Source organism: Phytophthora cinnamomi, assembly GCF_018691715.1.
Source record: "Phytophthora cinnamomi strain GKB4 chromosome Unknown Contig40, whole genome shotgun sequence".
Taxonomy (NCBI): domain Eukaryota; phylum Oomycota; class Peronosporomycetes; order Peronosporales; family Peronosporaceae; genus Phytophthora; species Phytophthora cinnamomi.
This window is the reverse complement of record NW_027150973.1, coordinates 71,660-84,126: the sequence shown is the minus strand read 5'-3', so window position 1 is coordinate 84,126 and position 12,467 is coordinate 71,660. Positions and strand designations below refer to the sequence as shown.

Genomic DNA, 12,467 nt, shown 5'->3' with positions numbered 1-12,467 from the left:
AGGGGTTTGATACCCATGGCGTGTGAAGTACCCAGGATTCAAGGTGAAATTCAGGATGTGAAAAGTTCTGATGGCCTGAAATACAGGATGAAGATCGATGGACTGTGTGAATATTGGAAACAGGAATGTCATTTTGATTTGATAACGAGAAGGAAGGTCTACGACTGATGACACTGATGCATCGGCAGAACGGACGAAGCGATATCGCTCAGGGCAAGTGCCCGTGCAAATACATGAGGAAGGAGTGATCAGGGGAGCACAAAGTGCGGGACGTGCTGTGGATAGTCACAAATGGACAAGTGCGCAACGAGGGAAAACGAAGGCCATGATGACATGCAAATGAAAATCCTTGATTTTGTGGGAAGTCAACCTATGAAAATGGGAACGCCACGCGTTACGCCCAGGATTTCAGCAGTAGAACCCGTCATGGATACTTCGGAGATACTAGGTTGCGCTTGTGAACGGCAAGGGGGCGAATGCGGCCTCAGACGTCCGACGGCACGTACTGGGCCACTCATCATCATTGGCCGTGTACCATTGCACGCGGGACGGCTCGTGAGAATCAACCTCCGCAAGCTGGATATCCAAGTCATTGCATCGGGGACCGCCCAGGTCTTCGACATGAGGTTCCTCCCAGATCCAGTGGCAACACTTGTCCGGAATTTTCCACAAGCCAGGTTCATACAAGAGAGAATACGGGAATCCTGGAGCATTGAACGCGCGATCGACAAGTGCCTTGTGCTGGCGCCGAAGCGAGTTGCGGCGAGTACAGCGCTCAGAGTGGAATCGGATGTCCTTTCTGTTCTCCTGAGGAATTGGCACCCAGTGCCCTCGCTCCCAAAAGGCTTGGGTATGCTTGCGCATGTGTCCCACCAACTCGTTCAGCAACTTGTGAGCTCCAGCATCAAGGTCATTCCACTCGTGAAAATAGAGGACGTGGATGCGGCCGTCGAACATAGTCTCCCAGGGCTTGGAATCCAGGATTTGTGATACGCGTCTCGATCCCAACGCGCGTGGACAAGGCCGTAAGCTCTCTGACCATGGTCCGGCTGAAGGCCTGGAACCCCAGATCTGTGGCCTCCAGTGCGAATCTCAGACCTCAGTCCCCCAGATCGAATTCAAATCTCAGATCTGAGGGTCCGGGGTCGCTGCATCTTGACGACCACAGAGCCCAGTTTCCCAAGTGTAGCCAGTACAACTTGAAGTGGGTCCTGGCCTAGAATTGGCTCGGACCTCATCACAAATGAAGTCGCTGATGTCGCACATGGTTATGGTTGGTTGGATCGTTGGATCGAATATACGGATTATTTATACTTACAATATTTATATATCAGGATTGATCGAATTTCTATATCTCACAAAATTTACATGAACTGCCTTTGAATGAAATAATGTCGAGAGGTTTGATGGTGCTTTGAGGTGTGGAGGGTACCTCCTTCGCACCAGCAGGTATCAAGAGGTGTTTTCCTCGAATTTCGATTTATTTTCTACTTTTGAAATATACGCCTTAGGGTTAGTGTCGATGGTTAAATAACGCTTTGAAAAAATACATGAACTGTACCTAGATATTACTACTATCTCGTTCTCCGTCTTGACGACCTCCACATGCGCGAGCAGCCCCTAGCGGGCGAGCGTCATGCGCACGTTATACTCCCAGTGGAAGTAGTTCCCACTGCCCAGGAAGACTTCGGCGCGCTTGGTCGTCATCTCTTGAGCAGAGCGTTCTTGCAGCGAGTGTTCTTGTGGTGAGCGTCCTTGCGGCTGTTAACCTATTGAGGAGCGCTTGTGATGTTGGTGACAAATGCCGAAGTGAGTTGGTTAAAGTTGCCAAAGCTGTCCTGCATCTCCTTCTCAACTCTACCCCCTCATGTCCTTCTTGTTGTCCTATTGCGTGGGCTTGTGCAAATATCGCCTATTGCTCCGTCGAACTAACCAAACCGACCATCCCATGATCGGCCAATAGGAAGCGTTCTAGAACGGCTTTTCGCTGTCCGAACCGTGCTAGCGGTGTACTTCAACAGAGCCCTCTCCACGCACGTCCGAGCAATGAGCGCGCCCAGCACCAGCTAGTTCATCACCACAACGATGAAGAGGTTAAGCGGAAAATGCGAGCGGAATCTGTAGTAAGGCCGTTTTAGTAGTTTGATTTTACTATTAGTAACTATTGTTAGTAACATTAGATTTCCACGCACTCAATTAGTAATATTAATATACTTAGTAAATCAAAATCGTCTCCCGAATTATTAATATTACTTAAGGGGTAAAATCGATATTACTAGCAATCCCTGATCATAATTCAGAGGAAGGTTACAGCAAGCAGTTTGAATCATCGTGGACAGCGACTACAAAGTATCGAACCCATGGCATACGACTGGGCAAGTATTCGATGCGAACAAGATAAGGAGTTTAGCTAAGGTATAGCGAGCATACTAGTTTGATGAGGTTTTAGTACATGTATGAGGAAAGCAAGGGTGAGAGAGATGGGGTTGAAATGCTGGCGAAACACGACGGCTTCGCTTCTCTCATTCCGGAATCAACCACAAAGAACTCAATTCGAGTTTCCCACTAGCCGCTCTGGCCAAGCAGCTTCGTGCGGCTCTCCACGCCGACCTCGCCAAACTGAGCGAGAGGCTCCACTACTAAATAACTACAATCAACGACCTGACTTAGGGCCGTTCTAAAGTTCCGTCCCAGAGTCCCAAAATAATAATGTCAAGTGGGAATTTCGTGTTTTGAACGAACGTCGTAACCCCACACTACAACTTGGATGCTTGGGGGAAGTAAACGTTGTCTCCCACCACTTGCCCCGCTCCCAACGACGCGAAATAAACTCGGGATCTGTTGGGACTTGGGTGATTCCTCCCCCGCTATGGTAGTACTGCATAAACTATCCAACAAATTATAACAGTTTTCTTACTTGAATGCATTCAAACGTATCTGCCTTCAATAACCTGGTCACTATTGGATTCGCTGTCTCTTCAGGTTGTCCACAATATCGAAACCATTCCACAGCCCCCCCCCCCCTCATAATAGTATCATATCCCGCCTAAGGCTGACACAACATCGCGCTGCAGCGTCCTCTCGGTATTCGTGGAGATGACACAAAAGCGAGTAGGAACGTTGGCGCTGCGGTAAAGCGTTGGCGTCAGACGTCTCTAGATGGTCATTTGGTGCCAAGAGAATATAATGTAGCCGCCTGAAAGATGTGGCCATTTCTTGTATAACATGTTCTCTAAGGGAAAAAGCGACTCGGCTTGAATCAATTGGGTGCCACTTATGGAGGTGTAATGGACTGGTGGCGCAATCCGGCTACTGTGGAGTAGATGCGCTTAGCGGTGAATGCGCAGACGACAGACGTGGACGTGGACGACGGGATGCAGACGTGGGCACGACCGAAGTGAAGTCAGTGTACGCTGGATCCGGCGGGTACGGCACCTTGAAGTACCTCATGGAGGCCAGATCTGCTGCACGGAACGATGGTGGCGCACGACGGAGCGCCGACAGAACCGAATTTGCGACGGGAGACGCAAGCAGAATCTAATTTGCGCCGCAAGACGCAAGCACAACCGAATTTGCGCTGCAAGACGCAAGTGGAGAGCGAACGTGCACCATCGGACGCACGAAGACCGTGGAGAACACCGGGACGACAGCGAGCGAGCTGTGGCGAGACGAGAACGAGACGAGAGCGACGAGTACGAGTACGAGTTGACCACAGGAGACGAGCTCCTGAGGACTGCGTGACGAGAACGAGACGAGCGCAGCGCGCGAAGTGGTGGCTGAGTCACTACTGAGCACTGTTGCTGGACGTGTGGCTGGGCGACCGATTGGGATTCAGGCGGTATCGGACGTGGGTGGGAGCAACGGCGGACAATTGCGGTCCGGGGGTGTTCCAGAAGCGTCTCGGTGCGGGATCTGGGACAGTTGGTAGTCTAGTTGCTAAGACAGTAAGAGGAGTTGCGAACGAGTAGATTGTTGGCTTAGGCTAGCGTCTATTTACTAACGAGAAATACCAAAATTGGAGCGGACGCGGCGCAGGCGGACGCTCCGGCAGGGGGGAACCAAGTGGTTCCTGACGGCCATCGACGGTGTTAAGTTGAAGCCGCGGCGGACAAACGACCACCGCAGCGTAGCTATACGATCTGCCCCACGACCAGGCAAGATAAGAGGTCCGTTACATGGTGGTCATACAGGGGCCTCAGCCAACGAGAACGAGCACGATGACGACTTTGACGCCCACGAGAACGAAGCCCATGACGAGATCCGGCAAGACACGCCGAGGCCAGCGCACTATCAGTGACGTGATAGCGCGAAATGATGACGACGGCGGCAAAAACGCGAACGACGACGATGAAGAGCAGAAGAGAGACGACCACGACGAGCAGGCGCGGCCACGCCGAGACCCAAGCAATGACGTTGACCAAGCACTGGCAGGCGGGCATCAGGAGCAAGCATCGGCTCCAGCAGCTGACGAGACGGCACCCACGGTGGAGGATCCTGATGACGAAGGGACGCACGAGGAGTCGTCGCCGGAAGCACCACGGACGACGACAGGCGCAGGTAGCGAAGAAAGTGAAGGACGAGCGGCACCCGCACCAACGATGGAGGTCGCGACCCTCGCGACGGCACTCCAGCAACTAACGGCGGTGGTGGCGGGCTTGCAGGCGCAAGTGATCTCCGTGACGACGCGGGACGAGCCTCTCCAGCCCAGCCAACCAACGAATGACGATCGACGCAGGACTACCGGCAATTCGATGCATATGGCGGCGGCGGTCACGACGGACGAGCAGACTCTGGTGGGTGTGAACCAGCGTGAGATGAGCAGGCAACCTCCGGTGGCAACGGAGACGACGAGTGAGACGCGAATGACGGCAGCAATGAGTGAACGACGGGGTGAAGCGCCTTGGTCGGCGATGGTGGATGTTGCGGCAGCAGCGACGTCTGGCACGACGCCATCCTCCGAGATGACGGCGATGGCTACCGCCGTGCAGCAACTCACAGCGATGGTGGCTCAGCTTCAGCCAACGAGTGGCGGTGGTCAGCAACCCAGCAACCAGCGGACGACACGACGAGTAGCACGGACGACGAGGGCCGCTGCTGGACCCCTGACGACGAGGGCAGCGAGTCGTCCGAATCAAGTGAAGACCGCCCGAGCAGTGACGACGTGAGTGACGATGACGGTGATGGAGACAATGATTCGTCTGATGATGAACCCCGTGGACGACGTGATCGGAGAGAACGACGCGGTCGACTTGAACGACGCCATGAATTGGTGAAGCGGAGCGTGAAGGACCTGGAACTCCCCACGTTCACCCCTTCGCCGACGGTGTCAGTGTCAACCTGGATTGATCGTGTAGATCTAGCGTTGAAAGGTGCTGAGGAATCGGGCCGAGGCAAGTGGTCTGACACTGCACTGTATTTCATTATGGGCAACAAGCTAATGGATGACGCAGCTAAGTGGTGGGTGAACATGAATCGACGCTTGTCGCCGCGGAAAAGAACATGGACCAACCTCACGAAAGCGTTGCTGAGGCGCTACGCTGAGAAACTGGACAAGTCAGCGGCAGAATGGCGAGTGAGTATGCGCCGAATGATGCCAGGAGAGACGTACGCGGATTTCGCAGCTGGGCTTCGAGACGTAGTCGGTCGCAACAGGGTGGGTGAGCGTGTGTTGCTTGCTCAGTTCTACAGATGCCTGGACAAGACCACTAAAAAGCTAGTGAAGCAAGCTCCCAAACCTGCTACGCTTGAAGAAGCAGTCGACAAAGCTGCTGACATTGACGATCCGATGGACAATGTAGCTCAGGGGATGATGAATATTGGATTACCGTGGGCCACTGCACCCAGTCCCTATCTGATTCCTATGGCTGGATCTACGGGCCAGACGATGGTGGTTCCCGGTATGGGCGGCACGGGTCTCCCAACGGCGATCACGGGCTCAACTATGGCGACAACGAACAACGGAGTAGTGACGCAGAGCGAAGTGGGCCAGGTGGCGTGGTTCACCAACCCACAGGGCATCTACAATGCGTGGTCTGGCACGTGGGGCCCTCCTCCAGGTCATAAGTGGAACGGTAAATACTGGTACGAGCCTATGAAGACGAAGCGGAAGCGGTCGACGACGGCGGTTAGCAAACCAGCAGCTACGAAGCCCCAGGCGAAGACCAAGTCGAAGCGAGAGCCGATGCTGTCGAGTGGTGACGATTCGGATACGAGGCCGAGGAGGAAACGGTTCAAAGCGGCGGTGGAACAAGTCGCTGGCGACAAGGACGGCGGAGACGCGCGAACGACGCGCAACATGAGCGGAGGGCAGAACGACGGTGGTCAGTGCGGCAACGCCGCGTGTTTTCAGTGCGGTCAGTTGGGTCACTGGGCGACTCGATGCCCGAACGGATCGAAGTGTTTTGCTTGCAATAAATCAGGGCATTATGCGAGGACGTGCCCTGACGTGGAGGCGAAAGCACGCAACGATGCATACCAGCAGTCGCGAGTACGGCAAGTCAAGGCCCCGGCGGAAAACGAGAAGCGGACGCAATAACGGGTTTACGGCGTTCGATGCGGAACGAGGATCCCCGGCGAATGAGGAACGCGGAGTGTGATGGCGGTACGGCACATGCGCAGTTGATGACCGAGATGCGGAGTGGCCAAGAGGCAATGAACGACGAGCCAGTGGCGACGGTTCGGCGGAAAAATCGCCAACAGGTGTCGAACGAGGGCTTTGCGGCCAAGGTTCGAGGAACGGACGGACTAGGATCGAGAGACGGTGACGACGTGACGGTGGCCTCAGTGCGAACGACGAGGACTACTACGAGCAGTACCAAGATCGGCGTGGACGAGATGGTGGACGAGATGCACACGTTGGTGGCCGTGCGCGACGAAGAGCGTGCGACACGCTACGTGGATACAGTGAGACCGGCAATGGCAGCAGTACGCTACGTGCATGAGGAACGCGAGCGTGAGCTACGAGACGACGCCGCTGGTAGTGGCAGTGCTAACCGACGTGATGGTGGTGCACGGAGTGGCGACGGAGACCAACAGCATACTGGAGAAGGCGGCAACCCGTCCAAGACCGGAGAAGGCGGCGACCCTTCTAAAACTGGAGAAGGCGCAGCGGAGCCTACGCGAGTTGGCACCGTGGTGGCGAAGATCAGCACGATAGTGACGCCGGCCTCAAGACGAGACGTATATATGGACGACGAGCGCATGGGTGACGAGTGCAAGCCGCAGCTTGACGCTGGCAAGGCGACGAGCGACGGGTACGAGCAGGAGCTCGACGCGCACACGGCGGTGTGCGACGAGCATGAGTTAAAACCCGACGCGTGTGAGAGTGCGATCGGCGAGTGCGATGTGGAGAACAGCAACCCGAGCTGCGAAGCAACGGAGCCGAGCGGCAGTAGTACCGACGGAGTAATGGTGGGTGACGAGCACGACGCGATGAGCAACGACTTCGACACGAAGCTCGGCGAGTTGGCGCAGACGACCGACGAGTGCGAGATAGCGCGAGGTGAGAGCGAGCTTACGATGAACATGGTGGCGGCGGACTTGGACTTGGCCTCGGCGACGATGGTCGAGTGCACGACTGCGCAGTACGCGGACGGCGAGACCAAAGACATGAGTGCGGCCTCGGAGAGCGATGCTGACAACGCTGAAACGGCGGGCGACGCGCAGGACGGTAGTGATGCGTCGGGCGGCGGAAGCCTGAAGGAAGCGGTGGCACGAGTACGATTGGCGAGTCGCTAGACACGCAGGCAGGTCAAGCGTCAGCGGGTCAAGCTCCTGGTGGCACGGCGACAGCGTGTCAAAAAAGAAGATGCTGACGAGCAGCAACGAGCGGCTGACGAGCAGCGCGTAGTACGGCAGCGCGTGGTGGAAGATGCCTGGCGCAACTCGATGCGAGGCGGTCGCAGCGACTGCACGGCAGCGCGACAAGCAGTAATGGACGGCACAGTGGAGCCGCCAGAGTGAGTTTGGTGAAGCATCGGCGTGAAGGCGCCGTGGCGACGCGGAATGACACGGTGGAGTACGTCGGTGCGGACGACGGACTTCCCACTGCGTTGATGCAAGTGGCTGGTGTGACCCGGCAGGTGAAACTGGACAGCGGAGCACGTTTCACGGTCGCTGGTACTGAGTGGATGCAGTACGGTGATCGCATTGACAAAGCAACCCCGGTGGAATTTGTGGAAGGCATCGGCGGGTTCTTGCTCGATGTGGTAGGCGTATGGAGGTGTGGACTCCGTAGTGTGCTTGATGAAGTGATCACCATTGAGGCATGCATTGTCTCTATGTGCACGGACGAGTTCTTGGTAGGCGTCGACTTCATGGGACGCATGGCGCTGCCATGGATTTCGAGCGTAGCGAGGTGAGGTACATCGAGAGCGGCCGGTCAGTGGTGATACCTTTCCGCACGTATGATGGAGAAGGGCGTGGTCGAATCGCTGTAGTGCGCATGGCGAGGAAGACGCAGTTGGACAAGTTTATGGTGACGCCCGTGGAAGTGGCGGTGGCCGCGAAGGACGGTGAGAACGGCATATTCATCCCGACGAAGCATACGGGAGCTGTAATGTTGGCCCCGACGGTGACTACGGTGAGGAACGGCAAGGCCTTGGTGCCCGCGATCAACGCGAACGGCGAAGAGTCGCGGCTCCCCACTAAGAAAGAACTCGGTAGATGGATACCGCTCACCAAGACGTGACGATACTGCAGATGAACGGTGAACTACGACGAGAGCGAGTCAGTGCTTGGCTCGACGAGCTCGGCAGAGATGGCGGTGGCGAGCCACTCGCGGACGAACGAGATGTGAACGTTGGAGTCGATGATGAAGAAAGCAAGCAGTTGATTATTAAGTTGTTACGAGCCTACTGGCAGCTGACAGCGAGCACTGGTGATTGCCCGCCAGCCACTGCCCTAGCTACTGAACACCATATTAACACGGGTGATGCAGCACCCATAATGTTGAAACGCAGACGGCAGGCACAGTCTGAGGACGAGGTGATTGAGTCGAACGTGAGGAAAATGCTAGCAGCCGGTGTGATTGAAGAAGGTGACGGCGCGTGGGGGTTTCCTGTCGTTCTTGTGAAAAAGAAGGATGGAGAAGTTCGATTTTGCGTTGATTATCGAGCACTCAACACAGTAACACGCAAGGATGTCTATCCCCTACCAGGAATTGATGAAACGCTGGAGGCATTAGGTGGAGCTGTCTTGTTTAGCACGCTAGACCTAAACGCAGGCTACTGGCAAATTCGAATGGCGGTGAGTGACAAGGAGAAGACTGCGTTCACGACCAAGCAAGGCCTGTACCAATTCGTACGGATGCCTTTTGGCCTGACCAACGCACCATCAACATTCCAACGTATGATGAATAGCGTTCTGCGTGGATTAACATGGATAACATGTTTAGTCTATTTGGATGATATTATTGTCTACACGAGAGGCGGGATTGAGCGTCATGTAGTGGAGCTTGCGTGTGTCTTGAACGGCTAGCTGAGGCTGGATTGACTTTAAAGCTGAAGAAGTGCATGTTCGCTACGCGTAGGATGGAGTACTTGGGGCATGACCTAAGCTCGGACGGCGTACGGCCGCTCGAACGACTTGTGTCCGCGGTGCGAGAGTTTCCGCAGCCTCAAAATGATGTCGAAGTCAAGCGATTTGTACACTTAGCGGGATATTACCGCCGATTCATCGAAGGGTTCGGTACGATCATGGCACCTATGACGAAGCTACTTAGAAAGAGTGTGGAATGGGAATGGACGAAAGCTCAACAAACAGCTTTTGAGTACGTGAAGGTGGTGCTAACCACCCAGCCCTTGCTAATCTATCCCGACTTCAGATTACCGTTTCGCGTAGTGACCGATGCGAGTACAATCGGACTTGGAGCAGGTCTGATGCAAGACTGTGGTAATGAATGGCAACCTGTTGCGTACGCTAGCAATGTCAATAGCGAAACTGAAGCGAAGTATGGCATTACGGAGTTAGAGTGCCTAGCGGTATTAAGTTATTTCGACCCTACTTGTACGGACGTAGATTCACCATCGTGACCGACCATTCGGCCCTCAAATTGATGTTGAGTCCAAACTTGACTGGGAAACTGCACCGATGGGCGTTAACGCTGCAGGAGTTCGACTTCAGCGTAGAATACCGGCCCGGTAGCACCAATGTAGTTGCAGACGCCCTTTCACGAGCACCGACGACAGTACCAGTATTGGCGGCACTTGGTCGACGACGGAGAACGAAGCAGCATGCGACGGCCCGAGAAAAGACGGCTGGCGACGCGACTCAATGGGGACGAGCGGTGGTGGCCGAGTGTGACATGGTGTCAATGGCGAAGAACGCGAGAGACACCTGGTGATGGACGATGAAAATGTGAGCAATGGCGACGGCGAGCCATTGACGACGGCGTGGAGCGCTAGAGCGACGGTTTACAACAGCTAGACCAAGTCGAGCACGACGAAGATCATGACGGCGGTCTGCGTAGACGACGAGCACGGCGCCGGTGAGGCAAGCTTGTCCGGAGCAGCGGTGGACGGACTGGCCACAAGCACGAGAGCAATGCCACCGGATGAGGACAGGATGGCGACGACGGACGGACGCGCCGCGAAGACGATGGTCGTGGCCCCGAGCGTGAAGCGGCCCACGACAAGAACCATGAGGAGACCGGTGACAGTGTCGAGACGACGACTGGTGACGGACGAAACGATGGCGGCGATGTCGCAACGAGAGGCGCTACGCAGGACTCCTGCAGAGTCTCGCGAAGTGAGGCTTGACGTAGCATTGGCATGGCAGGAGGACGGCCAAGCCAAGCAACGCCAACAGACGAGAATGTACGGCGGGTGGCTGATTAGAACCAGCACCGTCGATACGCGATGGAGGCGGCAGCAAGACGATGGCAGACGCGTTGGCCAACAAGGTTACGACGGAACGAGTCGCGCAGCATGCGGACGAGCGCGTGCGGCAGCGAGAGCGAGAACCTACGCTCCAGCTGACGGATGATGAGATCATGAGGGCGCAAGCCAAGAGTCGGATGGTACAACTGATAGTGAAAGCAGGCGAGCACGGAGGCATGAAGGTCGAGATGCGGCATGGATTGGCGTTAATCGATACGAAGGACGTTCGACGAGTTATATTACCGCCGGAGGTGTGGGCTATAGTGTTCAAAGAAGCACACGATTCCGTGTGGGCGGGGCACCTGCGTGCACCCCATACCCATGCACGAATCGCACGAATCGCACGAGTGTATTGGTGGCCGGGCTTACTGCGTGAAGTGAAGCAGTGGGTTCGAGGATGTCAAGAATGTGGTAGTCGGAAGGCACGACCACGTGAGGTGGTGCCTCAACTAAGAAGCATTAGAGGAGGTGATGTCGGCGACAGATAGGCCTTAGACGTCGCCGGGCCCTTGCCAGCGAAAGAAGGTGGGCCACGGTATGTGATTGCCGCGGTGGAATATGTAACGCGGTATGTAGTGGCAGCGGCGGTGAAGCAGCACGAAGCAGAGCACGTGGCGGAATTTTTGATGCGCCAAGGGGTTCTACGATTCGGCCCGTTCCGTGAATTGCAGACGGAAGGAGCGCCGGAATTGACGGGGAAAGTGATCGAAAAGTTGGTCGCCATGCTACAGGCACAGCAGGTGAACCCTGTGCCATACAGACCACAGATGATCGGCTTAGTGGAACGATTTCACAGGACATGGAAGGACTGCGTAGCAACCTACATGCACGAAGACGAGCAGAGAGACTGGGATGTGTGGTTAGATTTTGCGGTTTATGCCTATAACTCGGGGCAGCACACCACCGCGAAGCTATCGCCTAATGAATTAATGATGGGCCGCAAGTTGAAGAGTCCGAACGACTTGCTACGAGTGACGAGCGCCGCGGAGGCTGGAGAGATGACAACCTACCACCGACGACTAGTAGCTGCGATGCGAAGCAGCCGTGAGATCGCTGAGAAGGCGAGGGTGCGTGAGCAAGCACGTCAAGCGAAGTACTACAACCGCAAAACGAAGCAGAAACGGACGTTGAAACCGGGCGACCGGGTTTGGATGTATCGGCCGCCGAGAGGGCCCAAAACATTTAAATTCGTACACCGATGGGTCGGACCACTGCGGGTGATTGAACTAGCGGGGTACGACAATTTTCTGGTTGAGCAAGAGGACGTGGAAGGAGAACCTGAGAGGCATATCGCACACGTGTCTTTCCTGGTGACCTATTATTATCCTACAGAGTTGCTAAAAACGAGCGGCGACTGACATCGCCGAGCAACTGGAATATGAAGAGCATGTCGAGGCGGAACCGGAGGCTGTACGAGCAGCGGCGGCACCGGTTAACGCAGCAAATGCGCGACGACGCCGAAAACGAAGCCAACGCGCAACGGTCGGCGCGAACGCAACGGAGCGAGCAAATGAGTGGTTGGTGGAGATACGACGACGCCGACGACGGAACCGAGCAGGGCATTATGTCCTCGAGTACGTGTTACGGCCC

General features: G+C 55.5%; 3 protein-coding genes across 3 annotated transcripts; 2 read left to right on the top strand and 1 right to left on the bottom strand.

The window, feature by feature from the left end:
* Positions 1 to 4,217: 4,217 nt before the first annotated feature.
* On the top strand, positions 4,218 to 7,737 carry IUM83_14925 (uncharacterized protein; the record flags this gene model as incomplete). Its single annotated transcript, XM_067939702.1, has 4 exons — positions 4,218 to 4,851; positions 5,040 to 6,353; positions 6,420 to 6,487; positions 6,619 to 7,737. 4 exons carry the CDS (start codon positions 4,218 to 4,220, stop codon positions 7,735 to 7,737), a joined length of 3,135 nt encoding a protein of 1,044 aa, XP_067791386.1.
* Positions 7,738 to 8,443: 706 nt separating this feature from the next.
* On the top strand, positions 8,444 to 8,689 carry IUM83_14924 (Gag-pol fusion protein; the record flags this gene model as incomplete). The annotated part of the gene is made up of 1 exon (XM_067939701.1): positions 8,444 to 8,689. One exon carries the CDS (start codon positions 8,444 to 8,446, stop codon positions 8,687 to 8,689), a length of 246 nt encoding a protein of 81 aa, XP_067791314.1.
* A 1,732-nt stretch (positions 8,690 to 10,421) lies between these two features.
* IUM83_14923 (uncharacterized protein) lies at positions 10,422 to 10,724 on the bottom strand (the record flags this gene model as incomplete). The annotated part of the gene is made up of 1 exon (XM_067939700.1): positions 10,422 to 10,724. One exon carries the CDS (start codon positions 10,722 to 10,724, stop codon positions 10,422 to 10,424), a length of 303 nt encoding a protein of 100 aa, XP_067791345.1.
* Between the last annotated feature and the right edge of the window lie 1,743 nt (positions 10,725 to 12,467).